Source organism: Carcharhinus amblyrhynchos, chromosome 9 (assembly GCF_965287045.1).
Source record: "Carcharhinus amblyrhynchos chromosome 9, sCarAmb.v2.hapA, whole genome shotgun sequence".
Classification (NCBI taxonomy): Eukaryota; Metazoa; Chordata; class Chondrichthyes; order Carcharhiniformes; family Carcharhinidae; genus Carcharhinus; species Carcharhinus amblyrhynchos.
Window position 1 is genome coordinate 93,112,815 of NC_137332.1, and position 21,393 is coordinate 93,134,207.

Sequence of the window (21,393 nt, forward strand, 5' to 3'; positions counted from 1 at the left end):
TATGACCTCTGACTGTTCACCCTCCCTTTCAGAATGCCCTGCAGCCATTCAGTGACATCCTTGACTGTGATACCAAGGAGGCAGCACACCATATTAGGATCACATCTGTGGGTGCAGAAATGTCTGTCTGCACCCCTCACTATCCTGCTGCTATTGCTCTTCCACTCTTGTTCCTCCCCGCCTTATGCGGGTAAGCCACTCAGTTTCGTGAACTTTGCTCTGGCTGCACTACCCAGAGGAACCATCACTTCAAGTTTTCCAACACAGAAAAATTATTCTCGAGATGTACTCTAGGCTTTCCTGCCCCCTTCTTCTGACTGATCACCTTTTTTCTCTGATTGCACTTAAGTTTTGGGGTGACCACGTCTAAAAACATGCTATCTACAAACTTTTCAGCCTTGCAGATGCACTGCTGTTTCTCCAACCGAAGCTCAAGCTCCAATACCCAGCTCTAAAGCTTGTCAAACTGGTGGCACTTACTGCAAATGTGGTCAACCAGACTGCAAGGAAAGCCTAGGAATTCCCAAAAGCTTCAGGCCATGCAGAATATGGATTGACCTCCCCATTCACATTTTTGGTTAAAAGACTCTTAATCAAATTCATGCCAATTACAAAATTATTTAAGTTACTTTTTAAAAAGCTAGGACTCTTACCTTTCCTTAATATAGCTTTAAATTCAAGAAAATAAAAACAACTTACTGATTACTTACCAATCAGCTCTTTCCCTTGGGAACATCTACTCCTGCAGCAGGGCAAGTCCACTCTGACAATTAAAAAGTTAGAAAGCAAAGAACATAAAAAGCAAACTCTTTCACCTCGCACTTAATTCCTACTGTGCCCCAAAATTTCCTATACACTCTCAATCTGGCAGTGTCTCACAGGATGAGGTCTCTTCCAACTGCTTGTATGCAAATTTGAGAGAGTGAGATGGGACTTTAGTTCTCCATTGGCAATATCTCCAGACCACCATTGCTTCTAAGCATGGTAGCTGTAAGAGATTTCAAAATGGCTACTTGTCACATGACCTTATGTTCCCACACCATTTCAGAAAGTGTTGTCTATTCTGAGGGTGCAGAGGTTTAGCTGATCTGGTGATGGATAGCTAAACTAGTTGTGTACCAGAAACACTCAGACCTTCGTCCCTTTTGACTTGATGAACAAGGTGATTGACCGAGAAGGTAAAGAATAAAGGTAATTTTGGGGACAAGTGTCCAGAGGCTGGATTTTGAGGAAGTGATTATATCAGATTGGTGCTATAGAAGCATTGCAGTGAACGGAGAGTCAAAGGACAGAGTTGGGAATTAGATCTGTATGTATTAATAAAGTGAGCCAGTTCTAAGGAGTGGATATAGGATAGAATCAGACCCTGCTTTAGTTGGTGATGTGAATTGTGCACAGATCCTCTTCAGGTGATAGATGTTTGACTGATACCATGAGGAATGTTTGTACTCTCCTATCTGGGAGGATTACTATCCTGAGTATGGTGAGGGCCTGGGGGTGAGTCTGTACAGACTTGAGTTTCCTCAGCCCACCATACCTCGATATAATAGCAATGTAATATGTTCACTTTCCACTCCTACAAGATTTATTTCATGTTCTGAGAAAGATCTTGAGTCATTTTCAGATGCTTTGTTATTTTGACTGATTCAGGGTGTGACATGAGCTGAATATTGTATTCAGATGAAGAGCTTATCTTATGAAGAAACATTGAGCTCACTGGAGTTTAGAAGAATGAGAGGTGATCATATTGAAACATTTAAGGTCCTGAGGTGACTTGATAGGGTGGATCACAGGATGATGTGGTCTCTTCTGGGGAAGGCTAGAACTTGGAGGCACAGGTTCAGAATGAAATGGCTCGGCTTTAAGACAAAGGAGAAGAATATTTTTCTCTCCAGAAGTCATTAGTCTGTGGAATTCTCTTCCCCAGAAAACACTGGCCAAGTCATTGAGTTTATTTAAGGCTGAGTTAGATAGATTTTTGATAAAGAATGGGGGACAGACAGAAAAGCCTTGATCTTATCAAATGAGCTGGTTTAAAAGGTTAATTGACCTACCATGCTCCTAAATCCTATTCTCTTGCAATATAATAGTTATATAACTCAATCAAGGTTTATTTGAGGCTTTGAATTAATCTTAACGTTGTGATACAATAATGCAGAATACAAAATAGCTCAAGAAGACACTATCATTAGTCTCAAAATGGCTTCCTTGGCCTTGTGTAATTAACTCAATCAAGATGCTTGCCTTTCATTCCTTTATTTTAATAAACCTGACTTCTTACATTAAAATCTAATTCTAACCAGATTAAAAACTACCTTCAGAGACAGAGGAAGCGAACTGGAGAAAATTCCTCCCCGCCATCCTTTGTCCCTCCCACCTGTCATGTGCTGATCTCACCACTGCACATCATCACTGTCTTAGATGCGGCAGAGCTTCCTCTTCTGATCTGCTGTCAAACACATCCGAGGCTACACATCCCACTCTGATGTTGTCAGTTTGAAAGCCTCCGAGGATGAAGAATGCTATTCCCACATTAGAAATCTCTGTCAAACATTGACCAGGGGAACTGAGACAGCAGCTGCAGTAAGTGAGGTTTTATTCAGATGGGACAATTACAAGTTTAAAGCCTCACCTGATCTGCTGCTCAAAGTCACCTCTGTTTTACCGAGCAGTTTCCCAAGCATCAGGAAACTCGTGTTATTCCTATTTGGAAAAATCAGAATTTTTTAAAATGTCCCATGCGTGGTATAAAATGTCCTTAATCCTTTCTTTATGTAGTCATATTAGGTCACATCAAGATCACAATAAACCAAGGTATTTATCTAAAGATCTTATTTTTTATTAAAATATTATCATTTGCAAGTTGTGCCAGATACAGTGTTACATATCACCAGTTTTATATCTTTATATCCTGGATACATGATTCATCTCAGAACAGTGTAGATAGAGATGACACTAGTTCAAAATCTAAAGAGGTTTATTTAAGTTACTTAAAGAAAACATCTGATAAATTACAGGATTCTATACCCATCCACTGGTCTCTGCCAGAAACTAAATCTTCTCTCTGGAAGCTTCTGTCTAATTAGCCCTCAAACTCCAATCACAAAAGATCAAAAGAATCAATTAACACAATCAAAAATACATCAATCAAACTCGAACACGAAACAGAATCCATAAACCAAATGACCATACATGAACAAAAAGTTGTGTGTTCTTCCTAGTATGTTCTAACAGATGCACTGCACACATAGATTGTGATTTTCCGATCCTGCCAGCAACAGACATCATCGTGGGTGAGACGAGAATGTTTATAAAGCAGTCAAAAGTTGACTTGTGGTCACTCTCCAAATTTTCCTGTGCCATTTGCAACAATACTCTCCACTGGCAAGAAGGGAACATCTCAACCCTAGAGCAGAATTTTTCCTGTTCCGCCTGCCAAGGTAATCGTAGCGGGTGGGGGCAGACCGTGCAAAGATCTGTTGACCTCAGGCCAGATTTTCCAGTCTTGGGGCGAGTGTGGCCAGAAAATCCTGCTCAATCTTTAAAACATTCAGGTGTTCACTTCCAAGCAATATCTCTGCAAACGAAATAACTTCCTTTGGAGTAGATAGAAGTGGTTTAAGAAAAATGCTTTGAAATGATTTGTGGTCAGACTCTACCACTACTTTCTCTCTCCCAAACAGGTACTGATTGAAATGATCACAAAGGCAATATCCAGAAACTCTTTCTCAATCTGTGCATAGCATCATTCAGTTTGTGTTAATGCTCTGGATACAAGCACAACTGGTTGTACTTGCTACATGATGTTGCTCCAAGTTCTGTTTCACTGGCATCTCACTGCAGGGTGACTTCATCATTAACATCACAGTAACTCAGCGCTGACGTTGTTGTCATTAACTGTTTGATGCGAGTGAAAGCTGCTTCTTGGCTGTGTCCCAATACCACTGAACTTCCTTTGCTCTAAGCTTGTGTAGAGACTCGCACTCTGATGACAAACTGGGCAAGAACTTAGTTTGGTAGTTCCCATGTGGGTTCACTCAGAACTATGAAGGTTTCATTACAGAATTCATACCAATATTTCACATTGAAGTTGTCAAGAAGGCCTTATCACAAATCTCCAATTTGAAGTGTTACTCCCTTATGTGGATCTCTGATGAATCAGAAGCTTTTGGGAAGGTTATGTCACACTCATCACACTTGAACGGTTACTATCACGTGAATGCGCTGGTGTCTGCGGAGACTCGATGACTGTGAGAATGATTTGTAGCACACGTCACACATGAACGGTTTCTCCCCTGTGTGGATCCTCTGATGGATCAGGAGCTTTGATAACCGTGAGAAAGCTTTGTCACATACCTCACACTTGAACGGTCTCTCCCCTGTATGGGTGCGCTGGTGAACACGGAGGGTGGATGACTGAGCAAATGATTCATCACACACCTCGCATGTGAATGGTCTCTCCCCTGTGTGGGTGCGTTGGTGAACACGGAGGTCTGATGATCGTGAAAATGATTTATCACACACTTGGCATGTGAACGGTTTCTCACCTGTGTGAATGCGTTGATGTTCCCGGAGGGCTGATGACTCGGAGAATGATTTGTTGCACACGTCACACGTGAATGGTTTCTCCCCGGTGTGAACGCGTTGGTGGACACGGAGCTCCGATGACCGTGAGAATGATTTGTCACACACCTCGCACGTGTATGGTTTCTCCCCAGTGTGAATGCGTTGATGGCTGAGAAGGTTTGAGGACCATGTAAATGATTTCTCACACACCTCACACGTGAAAGGTTTTTCCCCAGTGTGAATGCGTTGGTGACTGCGGAGCGTGGATGACTGAGAGAATGATTTGTAACACACCTCACACATGAATGGCCTCTCTCCTGTGTGAATCCTCTGGTGCCTCAAGAGATTGGAAAAATTGGTGAAAACTGCCTCACACACCTCACATCTGAGAAGTTTCTCACCTGTGTGAATCCTTTGGTGTAACAGAAGGCTCGAAGATGTCACAAAAGCTTTATCACAAGCATCACACTTGAATCGTTTCCCTTCCATGTGGCTGCCCTTTTCTTAACTCTGGTTGTTTAAGATGCACTTTGTGTATCAAGAAATCCTATGAGCTTCTGTAGCCCTCTTCACAGTTGAGTAATCTCACCTGTAGGAACAAATCAGTGATTCATGAGACTGGATGAATGACTGAGGCTCTCATCACAGTTGGAGCCCCCTTACACTTCTTCCCAGCCTCACCCTGACCAATCACCCACAGCCAAACCTTCAGAAAGGTTGCTTCTGATAGAAGGTTCCACACCACTGACCAGTTTCAGATCTGATGATACATCAAAGCTCTCCTGGCCAGACCGATTTCCAGGTGATGGTTTCAAAAATGTCCAACCTTCTCTGTGTTGAGCAATGAGGAAGGGACTGGATATCTGTCCACAGTTGCAGAGTAATCCCTGGGGTGATGATCAGAATCTATCTGCAGTGTCTATCCTCTGGTATAGTACAGTGCAATCCTTCTGTAAAACAGGAAAAGGAGACATGATTTCCTCCAATTCTCTCATTCTTTACTGAAAGTGATGATTCCCCACTAAGAGAATGTTCCACAGTGAGTGCCAGTCTGTTATTCCCCTGTCAGGGGATCAGATGCAAGTCCTTTCTTTTTCCTGACTTGACTGTCACACATTTCAGTTTCATAGAATCCGTACAATGAAGAAGGAGGTCATTCTACCCATCAAGTCTTACCCAGGTCCAATCTCATAACCACACAGATTTTACCCTGTTACTCCCCCTAACTTATATAAATATATATCTTGGGACACTAATAAACAATTTAGCATGACTAATCCATCTAACCTGCACATCTTTTGACTGTGGGAGGAAACTGGAGCACCCAGAAGAAACCCATGCAGACATGGGGAGAATGTGCAAACTTCACATGGAATCAAACCTAGACCCTGTCGCTGTGAGGCAACAGAGCTACCCACTGTGCCACCCGTGCACCACATACAAAAAGACCTATACAAATGCCACCTGCATTTCATAACCCAGGCTGTCCAATTGGAGTCTACTCATCAATTAAGACAAAGGGCCTCACAATAAACCATCTTGGGGTCCCAAACGAGGGATACACAACACTTGTCAAAGCTAGGGTGGAGAGATGGAAGCCATATGACATGACCCCTTAGTTTGTGGAACTGCAAAGTTTCAGTCTGCTATTTTACCACCTAACTTGCAGCATCATAGACAAGGAGCTCTGAACCAGATTGGACATTTAGCCCCATCTATACAGCTCCTACTGGAAATTCTGTATCATTGTCTACAAGACTGATTCACCTCTGCAGACCTATCTCAATATGTAAAGTCAACAACATTAGAAACCAGCACTGGTTTTCAGCTCACCAACCTCTGAAAGAATACTGAATTGGACTGATTCTGGAAACCATGAGAAACAATATTTGTTTTCTCTGAGCCTCTGCCTGTAAACTTTCCTTTCGCTATCCCCCTTTGACTATATCACTACAAAGATGACAATGTTGTGACTCCTTTTCCACATTTAAATGTGCACAGATCAACTAACCCTTTGAGTTTAATTAGCTATGGACTAATTAAATGAAACAGGATCACACCAAAACAGAGGAGCTGGGAAATGCCCCAGTGGCTGCTGATAAAAGAGGAAGCGGAGCCAAAAACCTTCCGGTTTAAGATGGGTGGTGAAAGAAGAGATTTGTACAGTTTAGATTAACGGCTCCATCCTTCCTGTTGGTAATATCAGCTTTCAGCCACAGCACTGGCACAACTATCAAATCCAAGCTCAGCCTTTTGGGAAAGGAAAACGCCCTCAGGTAAAATTAAAAGACATTAAAAGATATTTCAATAAATGTGTCCATAGGTACGACAGACAGATTGCTGTGGTGCTGGGCTTTTTTAAAGTTCATTCATAGGATGTGGGCTTGCAGTCTGGGCCAGCATTTATAGCCCATCTCAAATTACCCTTATGCTGAGTGATTTGCCGGGGAATTTCAGAGGACATCTAACAGTCGCCCACATTGCTGTGAATCTGGAGTCACATGTTGGCCAGATCAGGTAAGGACAGCATATTTCCTTCCCTCAACGACATTCATGGTCCAGATGGGTTTTTACAACAATTGTGCTATTTTGATACATTTTACATTTAAGGTGGGGCTGTATTAAAAGGCAGTGTTTTGTTACAGGGTTGATTTGTCTGGGAAAACTTGCAGCTCAAATGCTGAGAATGCAAGATAATAGCTGATCTTAGCTCAGAATGTGCTAATGGACTTTTGCTTATGCTGTTAGGATTTTAGACAAGGTACGTAGAGTCATGTGTTTAATGAGAGGAGCTAAACTTGCAGGAAAAATCTGCATTTTAAACAAAGAGCAGTTGCTACTTGATGGAGAAAAGAACATAGAACACTACAGCACAAACAGGCCCTTCGGCCCACAAGTTGCGCCAATCCATACCTACCAGGCCTATCTATAGCTCTCAATCCCATTAAATCCCATGTACTCATCCAGAAGTCTCTTAAAAGACTCCAGCGAGTTCGCCTCCACCACCACCACTGACGGCAGCCGATTCCATTCACTCACCACCCTCTGAGTGAAAAACTTACCCCGGCATCTCCTCTGTACCTGCTCCCCAGCACCTTAAATCTGTGTCCTCTCGTAGCGACCATTTCAGCCCTGGGAAATAGCCTCTGAGAATCCACCCTATCTATACCTCTCAACATTTTATAAACCTCTATCAGGTGAGTCTCTGTCTGTCTCTCTCTCTCTAGAGGCTGAAAGCTTCATGAGTCTTAATCTAAGTGAAAGCAAGTATGCCTGTGTTTGCTAACAAATTTTAAAGAGGGTTTTAAGTCTATAAATAGATTATTGTTTGAATTGTAACTAATAGTGATAGATTAGCAGTTAAGAATTATACCTTGCCATGTTTAAGTATTGTTCAATTGTTAAAAGTTAAACTAATTTGTTATAGTTAAACTGTGTTATTAAATAAAGTTTGTTTTGATAAAAGCACCCTAATTTGTCAGTAGAATTGCCCCTGGATTGAAACATCCTCTGCTCACATTAATGCCAAAATAGAAAATTGTTGGGGTCAAGTCTGGCTTCACAATAAACCTTGGGGTTTCAGATCTGGTACCCTAGCACAATTGACAATGTTTTCATAGTCATCATCAGATAATTAACTGTAAATTTTTATTGAATTCAAAGTTTACTGTTCACACTGAGGTCCCCACAGCATTAGCCTGGGCCTCTGATTTACAATGCCACAATTTACACCAATCCAGACTGTGCTCAGGGAAATAATCCCATTCTATTTAGTAACTGTAATCCCTCAATCCTGGAACAATTCTAGTAAATCTCTTCTGCATCCTCTCCAAAATTCAATATAGGGTGGTGTGAAGTCTTGGAGGGATTTCAAAATATAGGAAGCATCCAGATCCCTTCAAACAAACAGACTGACCATTCACAGTCCAAAGGATAATAACCAGCTGCCAACACACACACAATAATAATTAACAATACGAAATCAGTAAGAATCCTCAATCACTCTGCACCTCCCAGATAATTACACCTCACCTTCTCATATTCAGCAATGACCCATCAACAAAACTCAGCCTGTAAATCAGAAGGGAAATGCTTCCAATAAACACACTCAATATCCAACACACAGCTCCAATCAAACAGCTCAGCACAAAGCACCGAGTAAACAGGTCTCTCAGCTGGATCTTCTCACACAGCATAAGGGGCATTTCCACACCTGATTCCCCACAGGATAGTCAGACTGGCTGAACATTAGTGTAGATATGATGCAATGTAATTATTATAAATTCTGCTCCTTCACTCACCATCTCCTGACTCGGCTTTCAGTCCTTACAGGAAGTGAAGCAGCTGTGAAAGAGGAAGAGGAGAGAATGGTCAGAGTGGGTGGGCTCTCTGATTGACGTCTCTCACAGCCAATCCAAATGTTTCTGGAGGAACAGGAGTTTCCTGAAGCTTGGGAAACTGACCGGTGAAACGGAGGCGACTTTGAGCAGCAGATCAGGTGGGGGTTTAAACTTGTCATTATCTCACTTAAAACCTCATATATTGCAGCTGCTGTCTCAGTTCCCCTGGTAAACGTTTGACAGAGATTTCTGGTTTGGGAATAGCATTTTTCGTCCTCTGAGACTTTCAAACTGACAACATCAGTGTGGGATGTGTAACCTCGGATGCGTTTGACAGCAGATCAGAAAAGGAAGATCAACACCATCCAAGGCAGTGATGATGTGCAGTGGTGGGATCAGCACATGCACAGGAGAGGGGGACACTTGAGTGAGGGGAGGAATGGAGGGATATAGACCCAAAAAATACAGAGACATGGGAGAGGGGAAACATAGGAAAAAGGGGCAAAGGAGACATGGTACACAAGAAAGGGACATCTGAGAAGGAGAGAAAAGGTTGCCCAAGTATTTGGAGAGATTCCCTCACAGGGACATGAGCACCAACAAATAACATTTCCTCCTCAGTGTGTGGTACGTGAAATGGTGACAGCAGCCACAGATGGGCTTGTCCCTAATCAACTGACCGCCAGGTCACTCACCTTCCCTGACTATGGGCGTGATGTCCAGGTTCCTGACAATGAAAGCATTGTGGGATGATCCAGTGTAAGTGACGTTCACATGGACTATTCTCAGACAGTCATTACACACAATGTGAAGGAGCAATTATTTTCTGTTCCGGGAGCTCTGTAATTCTTCTCTTTAATGCCATGTTATCTATCACTCTTAGTACCTTGGGGAAGCAGCTATTCCACAAAAGTCCAGTCACCTCTACTGCTGTTCTGAGTGTTATATTCAATTTAATGCAATAATTTACTCTGTAGAGTCATTTACTCTCTCTCCTTCTATCATCTCTTCCTTTGTTCCCCCCTTACCTACTCTCTCTCTCTCTCCCTCTCCTCCTGTCTAATTCTCCTTCTATTCCACTGATACTTGCATTCATATACTCTCTCCTACTTCTGTCACTCCTTCTTGGGTGAATATAAAACTAGGAGGCATTGTTTAAAAATAAGATTTCAGAATGAGTTAGGGATTGTTACACTCTGGAATTCTCTACCCAACAGAGTAATGGGGTCACTCAATATATTCCAGGCTGATTTCTGATCAACAAGGGAATCAATGGTTGGTGGTGGTGGTGGCTGGAAGTGGAGATAAGGCATCATCTTATACAGTGGCAGAGCAGGCTTGATAGGCTTCTCCTATTTATGATCTTTTTCTCTTTTTGTTCTTGCCTGTTTATCCTCCACTTCCTTGTTCCTTCTCTCTTCTCTACAGTAATACAGAGGCTACATGAAAGTTAAACACCATAAGGAATAGGTTTAAAAAAAAATTAAACAGTCCCACAATCAACATATTGGAGTAACACTCGGTAGACCTCTCAAATCCAGACACAATATTGAAGTGTCTTCAGTCAGAAATAGTGAATGGATGATCAAACCCAGCATCCTACTGAGGTGCTGAGAGTACTTGTCTCTGATCTTCACACAGGGAACAACAGATTGGCACTCACTGTGGTAGAGGCTGTAACTGAGGAGTCATCGCCTTAGCAAAGGAGGAAAGGGAATTGGATGAAATCATGTTTCCTTTTCCTGTTTTACAGAAGGATTGCACTGTACTACACCAGAGAATACAGAGAGGATAGACTCTGCAAATAGATCCTGACCATCACCTAAGGAATAACTATACAACAGCAGGAAGGCCACCAGTTCCTTCACAGAGTTGCTCTTCACAGGGAAGGTTGGGCAGTGAAACCATAATCTGGAAATCAGTCAGATCGGTGGGGGGCGGGATTTGACATATCATCAAATCTGAAACTGGTCAGTTGTATGTAACCTTTCATCATAACCAACCTTTCTGAAGGTTTACCCGTGAGGGATCAGTCAGGGTGAGGCTGGGAAGAAGTGTGAGTGGGCACCTTATGTGGCGAGAGCTTTAATCATTCATTGAGCCTCATGAATCACTGACCCATGAGAGGCTGGTCAAGTGCGAGATGGGCTCCACAGGCTTATGCAATCTCCTAACATGCATGACACATCTGTTGCACAACTGTTAACACAAGGACAGCTAAATGGAAGAGAAAAAGTTCAATTGTGAGGTGTGTGACCGAGCCTTCACTAAGTCATCGACACTCATGAACCATCGACGCATCCACACTGGGGAAAAGCCATTCAAGTGTGACGTTTGTAACAAAAGGTTCACACAATCATCGAGTCTCGTGATTCACCAACGCAGTCACACAGGGGAGAAACCATTTATGTGCGAAGTGTGTGGAAAATCGTTCTCACAATCATCGAACCTCCTTGTACACCAACGCACACACACAGGAGAAAAACCATTCACATGTGAAGTGTGTGGCAAATCATTCTTGCATTCATCGCAACTCCGCATTCACAAACGCATTCACACTGGGGAGAAACCATTCACATGCGATGTTTGTAACAAATTGTTCTCAAACTCATCATCACTCCGCAAACACCAGCGCACTCATACAGGTGAGAAGCTGTTTACCTGTGAGGCATGTAATAAATCATTCACAAAGCCATGGAGTCTCCGTGAACATCGACACATTCACACTGGGGAGAAACCATTCATATGCAAACTATGTGGCAAATCATTTGCACAGTCATCAGCCCTCCGTGTTCACCAACGCATTCACACTGGGGAGAAACCAGTGAAGTGTGAGCTGTGTGACAAAGCCTTCACACAGTTAGGGAACCTCCTGATCCACCAGATGATCCACACAGGGCAGAAACCCTTCAAGTGTGAGGTTTGTGATAAAGCTTTTGTGACATCTTCGAGTCTCCTGATACACCAGAGGATTCACACAGGTGAGAAACCATTCAGGTGTGAAGTTTGTGAGATGGCTTTCACCCAAAGCTCCGAACTCGTGACGCACCAGAGAATTCACACGGGGGAGAAACCCTTCAAGTGTGAGATATGTGACCGAGCATTCACACAATCATCAAACCTCCGTGCACATCAACGCATTCACACTGGGGAGAAGCTGTTCACCTGCAAAGTGTGCAACAAATCACTATCAACCAAATCGACTCTCCGCGCTCATCTATACATTCATACAGGGGGGAAACCATTCAAGTGCGAGGCATGCAACAAGTCTTTCTCATGGTCATCCCAACTCTTGCTGCACCAAAGGATCCATGCAAGGGAGTAAAGCTTTAGCTGTGAGCTTTGCAATAAACCTCTCTTCGTGTCTTTGAACCTCCGGGGACACCAGACAACTCATGCAAGGGACAAATGTTTCAGATGCAACATTTGTGACAATCCTTTCACCAAAACCTTCAATTTCCTAAAGCATCATCAGAGCCACACTGTACCATAAGAAGAGAAAATGATGAAAGTAAAACAATCTGGTCATCCTATTATAGAAAGGATATTATTAAACCAGAAAGAGTGCAGAAAAGATTTACTCGAATGCTAAAGAGACTTGATGGTTTGAGTTATAAGGAGAGGCTGGATGGACTGGGACTATTTTCCCTGGAGCATAAAAGGTTTAAGGGTGATCTTATAGAGGTCTATAAAATAATGAGGGGCATGGATCAGTTAGATAGTCAACATCTTTTCCCAAAGGTAGTGGACTCTAAAACTAGAGGGCATAGGTTTAAGGTGAGAGGGGAGAGATACAAAAGGATCCGGAGGGACAAGTTTTTAAACACAGAGAGTGGTGACTGTCTGGAACAAACTGCCAGAGGTAGTGGCAGAGGCGGGTACAATTTTGTCTTTTAAAAAGCATTTAGACAGTTAATGGGTAAGATGGATATACAGGGATATGGGCCAAATGCAGGCGATTGCAATAGCTTTGCGGTTTAAAAAAAAGGGCGGCACGGACGAGTCGGGCCAAAGGGCCTGTTTCTATGCTGTAAACCGCTGAGACTCTATCAGAATGCATGTTTGTGTGGAGTTAAAAGGGGCTGGAAGATTTGCCAAGCTTGGGGCTAGAATGAACTGCATACCCTAAAGGTGAAAGGTAGTTTTGGGAGTAGAGGTTACTCGGCTGAGAAAGGAAAATGAAGCAATCCCTTTGGAAACTAGGAACAACTGTAAACTGTTTGTTATAAAAATGTAACTATGTGTGTGATAAGTAAAGCATTTCTAAATTTTAATATATAAGTTGCCAGCAAATGAATGTAGTGTTTAGTCAATAATATTTTCTGGTCATTTGACACAATAAAAATGCTAAAAGATGAAATTTTGATCTGTCATCCTTTCAACTATTAACTGGAAATTATCAGTCTCCATGGAGGTTGTGACTCAAGAAAGGAAAGAGCCCAGCTGCCCCATTGTCACTCCATCAGAAAGTCCCTGGGAATTGTTTGAACCCATGCTCCTCCTGGTGTCTATTAATGATAGAGACTTTGCTGTACAGGACATAATTTCAGATTATAGATAATACCAGACTTGGAAGCAAGGAGGAGAATGAAGAACTTAAAAAGGATACAGACAGGATGGGTGGAGAAATGACATTTAAATGCAGTGAAGTATAAAATGATTCATTTTGGTAGAAAGGATGCAGAGAAACAATATAAAAATGAAGGGAACAACTCTAAAGTGGGCACAGGAGCAGTGGGTCCTGGGTGTATATATACACAAATCACTGAAGGGGAAGAACAGGTTGAAAAAGTGGTTAATAAAGCATCTGGCATCCTGGGCTTTAGCAGTCAGGGTATGGAGTACAAAAACAAGGAAGTTATATTAAACCCATAAAAAAACAGTGGTCAGACCCAAATAGAATATTGTGCTTAGTTCTGAGCACCAAACTATAGGAAAGATTCAAGGATGCAGAAAAGATTCACACAAATGGTTCCAGAAATGAGCAACTTCAGCTACATAGATAGATTGGAGAAGTTGGGACTGTTCTCCTTAGAGAAGAGAAGGTTGAGAGGAAATTTGATTGAGGTTTTCAAAATCATGAGGGGTCTGGACAGGGAGAAACTGTTCCTATTGGTGGAAGGATTGAGGACTGGAGGACACAGACTTAAGGTAATTGGGAAACAAAACAATGGCAACATGAGGAAACATTTCTTCACACAGTGAGTGGTTAAGATTAGGGTGCAGTGGAAGCAGATTCACACAGCAAGTGGTTGGGATCTGGAATACACTGTCTGAAAGTGTGGTGGATGCAGGTTTATTCCAGACATTCAAGAGGGAAGTGAATCATTATCTGAAATAAAAAAATGTGCAGGGCTACAGGGACAATATACAGGGGGGTGGCATTGGGTGAATTGGTCCTTCAGAGTTCCAGCACACATACAACAGACAGAAAAGGTGGGGGAGAAGATGTGGGTAAGATATTATCAGAGGGTTGATGCAGAGTTGATAGTGCAGAAGGAGGCCATTTGTTCTGTCAGGATTCTATGATTCTATAATAGCCTCCAGTGTTATGACCCAGTGAGAAGCAGGAGGAAGAGGACAATAGTGGAAGTGAAGGGGCAATGAGGAGAAGGAAAATTATGATGATAAGGAACTAGAGGGAGATTGGGAATTAAGAGATAAGGGTTGTGAGCAGGAAAGTGGAGCTGAACCCCAAGATCGTGATAAATGGTGGAGCAGGCTTGAAATGCTTCTATTTAAAATGCTCTTATAACTAGAACAAATAAGAGGAGCACATAATAATGAAGAGGAGAGATAAGACTGAAGGAAGAGGAGATGGAGCAACGTGGATGACACTCCAGTGCAATACTGAGGAAATGCTGCACTGTCAGAGGTTTCATCTTTCAGATGAGTTAAAGCAAGGCCCTGTCTGCTCTCCGAAATGAATGTAAAATATCCCATTACACTTTGCTGTAGAAGAAGAGAAAAGTTATCCCTGATGTCCTGATCAATTTGCAAAATCAACCAGGACCACAAAAACAGATCATTCAGTTATGATCGCATTGCTGTTTGTGAGATTTTGCTGCTGTTGCAAAAATCTAATTCAAAATTCACATAATCTGGAATATACATTTGAGTTTCAGGAATTAAAGTTTTACTTGTAAATAAATGGGAGCATCTGTTTGAGAAATTGGAATAACTTTAATGTAAATCAATTCAAACAAGCTTGGAATTTATTATAATAAAAAGCTAACCTGTGTTTATCTTACAAGGTCAGGGGTAGAGGTGTGAAAGCAATAAACAATAGGGGGTCATTTTTAAGTTTGCAATGGAGCCAAATTATGTCTGCAGATGAAAAGATGCTGAAAATAACAGTTTCCACGGGGATTTCTTCATGGATCCAGGGAGTCTGGAGAGAGGACAATCATATCCATTAGTAAGTTATTTATTCATATGGGCTATGTAATCAAATGGTCAGGTAAAGTTTATTTTATTGAATACTGGGTGTTTGCTCATGGAAGACAGTTGCAGTTTTGCTTTGATGTGGGCTGCATCTCACGGGATTAAGAGAATCATCAGGAGATTAGTGCTCATGAGGCCTGCACTGAAGCAGAGAAAAACTAACTTTAATTTTCATGTAAGGGATGCTGGTGGAGGTCAAGCACAGTTGCAATTTTGCAATTGAAAAACAGCTGAAATATTTGCCTAGTTTTAATCCAGTGGCCCTCACAGAGTCTTGTGGCAGAAATAAGACAGCAGTCAGTTTGGAAGCTGTGTAAAGGCAGTGGGTTTCCCCCAGCAAACTGTACAGTGAGGTAGTAAAGAAAAGTTGGAGGATTGCTCAGCCAAATGGAAGGAGAATAGTCCCTGATGCCACACTTGGGGAAATGTTGCCTTTTTTTGCCCCTTTAAAAAAATAAATACTAGCTTTCCTGAATTATTCCACAGTTGCAAAGTGATTGATAATTTTGTAATGAATTATCAGGTCTAAAAGCTTTCCTACCACTGAGGTCATACTTGTGAGACAAATGGTAAGCAAGATGTGTTGTTTCTGCAACTGAGCATATTTCCTAACTACAGGGGGATGAAGGTCACTGAGATAGTAGGGACATCAGCAATTAAGTTAGCAGAAGACTGATTACAGCCAGTCTGAATTGGACATGTTAACAGTTCTTGATAAGACGGATGAGTTCCCATGAGAACTAATCACAGGGAAATGTGATTAGAAGGGGAGTAGAGGGGACTTGGGACATGAGCCAACGTACAGCACAACCTGTGGTTAGGGCACCATGAGCCAATAGGGGAATGACAACACACTATTAGGGTAGGGACCACCAATTAGGGGAGAACAACGTATTGTGTAATTGATTAATATGCTTGTAGAAATAGAATAAAACGCTTGCTTAAGCTCAATGTAAGGTGTGCCTATCTTTCAGACACCCGGTCTTGCAAGAACATTAAATAAAATATCTTACTCCTTCGGAACTTGACTCGACTGAATTTTTTGACTGTGAGCGGCATTTCTCACAACTGGGGGCTCGTCCGGGATCCTAACATCCCTGGTGGGACGGTCGCCGGCGACGACTGGGAAGACGCGTCCCATTCCTCATTGAACGGTCCCAAGTACTCGTCGGTGGGCCTCTCCGCCAGCGGACTGTTTGAGAATCCTAGGAAGGTCGTTCCGAACGAGTAAGGGGGAGACGACAGGTACCGTCGTGGTCGGGCAATTCCGTGCACGGACCAAGGTAAGAAAATGGACTTTTAAGTATTGCCTTGGCGACCGGGTCGTGGTAATATAAACCATGGGAGGCGGGGGAAGAAAGACTAAGTCCCCCGGGCAAGGGAAAGGTGCCGGGAAACCGTGGAAGAAGGGTGGGGCCCCAGGGAACATCCCTCCAGAAAGTCCTTTGGGATGGATGTTGGAAGATTGGGATTATAATACTAGTACTAAGGATAAGAACAAGAAGACTATGATTAAATATTGTTGTTTTGTTTGGGTAAAGGAACCAATCCAAAGTCTGTCCGTCTTCTGGCCAAAGTACGGTTCGGATGAGGATTGGGTCTGCTAGACCCTTAACATATATGTGAGACAGAAGCAGCCGGCGTCCCAGAAAGAAATTGACTATGCAAGTTGTTGGGTAGGAGGAGGAGAATATCGATTATATCCCATGGATATAATAAACAAGGAAAAAGAAAAGGATCCTCCTACTGCCCCTCCATCATCATGGGACGTTCTGAACCACTTACCTCCACCTTATCCCCCCTTGGTGAATAACCAGAATCCACCAGTCGATAATGTTAATTTAGGGGCTGCGGGGGAGGTCCAACAACACCCAGTACAAGACTCCGGGGACAGTGAGGAAGAACAGGGGAAAGTTGAGGAAACCCCGGCCATGCCTCCGAGAGAAGTCACCCCGAGAGAACTCCGGGCATTACAGCAGAATGTTGCGAACATGCCCTTCCTAGAATCAAAAACGACAACCCCTCAGTATCCCCTCCAGGAAGTCCCCGTGGGACCAGGGCAAATTGGTTTTGTCAGTGCTCCCCTAATGTCAGGTGAGGTGAGGGCATTCCAGAAGGAGATGAAGGTCCTTATTGAGGATCCCATGGGTTTGGCTGACCAAATAGATCAGTTCCTGGGACTGAACATTTATATGTGGGCTGAGTTAATGTCTATAATGAATATCCTCTTTACTGGGGAAGAAAGAGGGATGATTCGAAGGTCAGCTATGCGAATTTGGGAAAGAGAAAGTCCCCCGGGGCAAGATGTTGTGGCGGCTGAAGAAAAATATCCCAACACTGACCCCCAGTGGGACAGTAATAACGAACAACATCGAAACCGAATGAAAGACCTGAGAAATTTAATAATAAAGGGAATTAGAGGCAGTGCCGAAACTCCAGAACCTATCCAAGGCCTTTGAAGCAAGACAGGAAAAGGAAGAGGCTCCCTCGGCCTTTTTACGAAGACTGAGAGATACAATGAGAAAATACTCGGGTATGAATTCTGACGATCCAGTTGCCCAAGGGCTGCTGAAGGTCCACTTTGTGACCAAAGCCTGGCCTGACATCCAAAAGAAAATTCAGAAAATAGAAGGGTGGAGTGAGAAGCCACTGGACAAACTGTTAAGAGAAGCGCAGAAGGTATTTGTGAAAAGAGACGGTGAGACGGAGAAGAAGAAGGCAAAGATAATGGTAACAACTGTAGATGAGATTGTGAGGAAGAGGGTGGAACCAATGACTAGGGAACAGAATCGAGGGTATCAGCATGTTGAAAAGAAGGGACGAGGAGGTAGACGTGGCAGGCCACCAAGTGGTGGGGTAATACAAAGGACCCAACAGTCGGGGTGTTACCACTGTGGAATAGTTGGACATTTTAAAAGAGAGTGCCCTGAATTACGAAGGGAAGAGAGGGTAGTCCCTCTCATGAATATGGATGAAGACTAGGGGGGTCAGGGGTTCCTACCCCCGGAGATCCACCAGGAACCCTTGATAAATCTGCAGGTGGGTCCCCAACAAGAAGATGCAGTGTTTCTGGTGGACACGGGAGCCACCAGATCCTCCCTAAATTTTGTACCAAAAGGCATAAAATTCATGGACAAGAAACTGATGGTATCAGGGGTGAAAGGGGAAGGATTTACAGTTCCCATGTTTGAACCTATTATGCTTAAATATCAGACTGAGAAAATTGAGGGACAACTCCTATATATACCAGAAATTGATAGCAATTTATTGGGGAGGGATTTGATAATTAAATTGGGTTTGGTGATCGGGGTAGAAAATGACCAACTAATGGTGACTATGGCAGTATTGACTGACGAACAGGAGCAGCAAATAGACCCGATAGTCTGGGCAGGGGAGGGTAACCGAGGGGGATTAGAAATTCCTCCTCTGAAAATAAACCTGAAGAAAGGAGGAGGGATGGTGTGCGTCAGGCAATACCCCATACCCTTGCAGGGACAAAAAGGATTACAGCCAGTGATTGAGGGACTGGTTAGGGATGGACTGTTAGAATCCTGCATGTCCCCTTACAATACCCCCATATTACCTGTAAAGAAGCCTGATGGAACATACCGCCTGGTACAGGACCTAAGGGCCCTGAACCAGATAGTACGGACGCGTCATCCAGTTGTCCCCAATCCCTATACTTTATTGAGCAAGATTCCTCCTGACCACGGATGGTTCAGTGTAGTGGACCTAAAGGATGCCTTTTGGGCGTGCCCACTGGCGAAAGAAAGTCAAGACCTATTCGCCTTTGAGTGGGAAAATCCTATCACAGGAAGGAAACAGCAATTCAGATGGACAGTACTCCCACAGGGGTTCACAGAATCCCCAAACCTTTTCGGCCAAGTCTTAGAGCAGGTGTTGGAAAGATTCAAAACACCTGACGGAACCACGTTGCTGCAAAACGTAGACGACCTACTAGTGACAGGGGAAGGAAAGGAGAGGGTAATAGAAGCCACAAATAACTTGTTGAATTTTCTGGGACAACAGGGACTCAGGGTGTCAAAGAAGAAGCCGCAGTATGTAGAAAAGGAAGTTAAATACCTTGGACACCTAATCAGTGAGGGAAGGAGAAGAATAGATCCTGAAAGAATACAAGGAATTCTAGATCTGAGTATACCCCGGACTAAAAAGGAGCTCAGGAGATTCTTGGGGTTGGTAGGATACTGTAGACTGTGGATTGAGGGGTATGCACAGAAAACTAGACAACTCTATCTAAAACTGTTAGAAGAAGAACCAAATGTTTTAGAGTGGACAGAAGAGGAGAAGGGACTTTTAAAAACCCTGAAACAGAGCCTAATCCAAGCCCCAGTCTTAGCCCTTCCATCTCTGGATAAACCCTTCCACTTATTTGCCACGACAGAAAAGGGTACAGCTTTAGGGGTATTGACTCAGAAGTGGGGGGACAAACGGCAACCGGAAGCATATCTATCTAAATTACTGGACCCTGTATCCCGAGGATGGCCAGAATGTGTCCAGGCGGTAGCAGCTACCGCCTTACTAGCGGAAGAAAGTCATAAACTAACATTTGGGGGAGCGCTGGTTGTAAGTACTCCTCACCAAGTTAGGACAATACTGAATCAGAAAGCAGGACGATGGTTGACCGATTCTAGAATTTTGAAGTACGAAGCGATTTTGGTAGAAAGGGATGACCTAGTACTTACCACTGATACCTGCCTTAACCCAGCAACTTTCCTGTGGAAAAGTGAGATGGAGGGCCAACCCCTAGATCACAATTGCCTAGATATCACAGAATATCAAACGAAGGTCCGAAGTGATTTAAAGGACGTCCCACTTCACGCAGGACACTGCCTCTTTATACACGGTTCCTCTTGAGTTATCCAGGGCAAAAGACATAATGGATATGCAGTAATAGACGGGCAGGAGAATAGTGTAATTGAAGCCGACAGACTATCCAACACGTGGTCGGCACAGACCTGCGAACTGTATGCCCTTAATCAGGCCCTCAAAAGGCTGGAACAGGATGAGGGAACTATATATACAGACTCCAGGTACGCCTTTGGGGTAGTGCACACCTTCGGAAAAATATGGCAGGAAAGGGGTCTCATAAACAGCAGGGGGAAGGAGTTAGCGCATGAAGAACTGGTGAAACAAGTTTTAACCAAACTATTGCTACCCCGAGAGATCACGGTCGTGCATGTCAGTGGGCACCAGAAAGGGGAGACTTTAGAGGCCAGAGGAAACAGGCTAGCCGATGAAATAGCAAAAGAAGCAGCCCTAAACCCACAACCAATTAGGATGCAGGCCCTTATTCCCCTAATGCCCCCTGGAGTGAATCCAATCTTTACAGAGAAGGTAGAAGAGGAGCTGACTGAGATGGGAGCGAGGGAAACTGAGGAAGGAAAATGGGTACTGCCAGATGGAAGAGAAATGGTAAACAAACAAGTAATGAGGGAAATCATGGCCCGCTTACATCAGGGAAGTCACTGAGGAGCCCAGGCCATGTGCGATATAGTACTCAGAAAATATGGTTGTAAGGGAATCCATACTATAGCAACGCAGAGCTGTGGGGGATGCATAATATGTAAAAAAAGTTAGTAAGAAGGCGCTGCAAAAACCCCCATTGGGAGAAAGGGAACCAGGCCTCAGACCGTTCCAGAGTATCCAGATAGATTTCACCGAACTGCCCTTGGTGGGAAGGTTAAAATACATCTTGGTCCTAGTTGATCACTTGACTGGATGGGTGGAGGCATACCCGATGACCTCAGCAACGTCAGGAGGGGTCTCAAAGGTTATACTCGAACAAATAGTGCCTAGATATGGTTTGGTAGAGAATGTAGATTCTGATCAGGGAAGCCATTTTACATCAAAGGTGCTTCAGGGGATAATGAAAGGATTAGGAATATCATGGGATTTTCTTGGATACCTTGGCATCCACTCTCCTCTGGACGAGTGGAATGCATGAACCAGACCCTTAAAAAGCATTTATCTAAGCTAATAAGAGAAACAAAACTCCCTTGGACCAAGTGCTTACCAATAGCAC

General features: G+C 43.3%; 3 protein-coding genes across 9 annotated transcripts in view; 1 reads left to right on the forward strand and 2 right to left on the reverse strand.

Moving 5' to 3' along the window:
* The window catches only part of LOC145348031 (uncharacterized), a 30,546-nt gene extending 21,742 nt beyond the window's left edge, over positions 1–8,804 (reverse strand). The window contains exon 1 of one of the 2 annotated variants that reach the window (XM_080196149.1): positions 8,599–8,804. The gene's annotated coding sequence lies outside the window, so the exon portion shown is untranslated. Of the gene's footprint in view, positions 1–710; positions 738–8,598 lie in introns of those variants that run through there. The other variant, XM_080196150.1, reaches the window with a different exon arrangement.
* Positions 2,752–21,393, reverse strand: part of LOC145348055 (uncharacterized) — a 75,567-nt gene continuing 56,925 nt past the window's right edge. The window contains exons 2-4 of one of the 6 annotated variants that reach the window (XM_080196181.1): positions 8,868–8,910; positions 5,316–5,516; positions 2,790–5,155 (exon numbers count right to left, since the gene is read on the reverse strand). In XM_080196181.1, the coding sequence (XP_080052307.1) occupies positions 4,192–5,055 (864 nt within the window). In that variant the 5' untranslated portion in view covers positions 5,056–5,155; positions 5,316–5,516; positions 8,868–8,910 and the 3' untranslated portion in view covers positions 2,790–4,191. Of the gene's footprint in view, positions 5,517–8,867; positions 8,911–21,393 lie in introns of all 6 variants that reach the window. The other 5 variants (XM_080196182.1, XM_080196184.1, XM_080196185.1 and 2 more) reach the window with 5 other exon arrangements.
* Positions 5,596–16,186, forward strand: LOC145348033 (uncharacterized). The gene is made up of 3 exons (XM_080196153.1): positions 5,596–7,083; positions 8,890–9,064; positions 10,660–16,186. Exon 3 carries the CDS (start codon positions 11,128–11,130, stop codon positions 12,229–12,231), a length of 1,104 nt encoding a protein of 367 aa, XP_080052279.1. The 5' UTR covers positions 5,596–7,083; positions 8,890–9,064; positions 10,660–11,127; the 3' UTR covers positions 12,232–16,186.

Coding starts and splice junctions, on each gene's coding strand:
- LOC145348033 (XM_080196153.1), top strand. CDS start 11,128: ATGGAAGAGAAAAAGTTCAATTGTGAGGTGTGTGACCGAGCCTTCACT.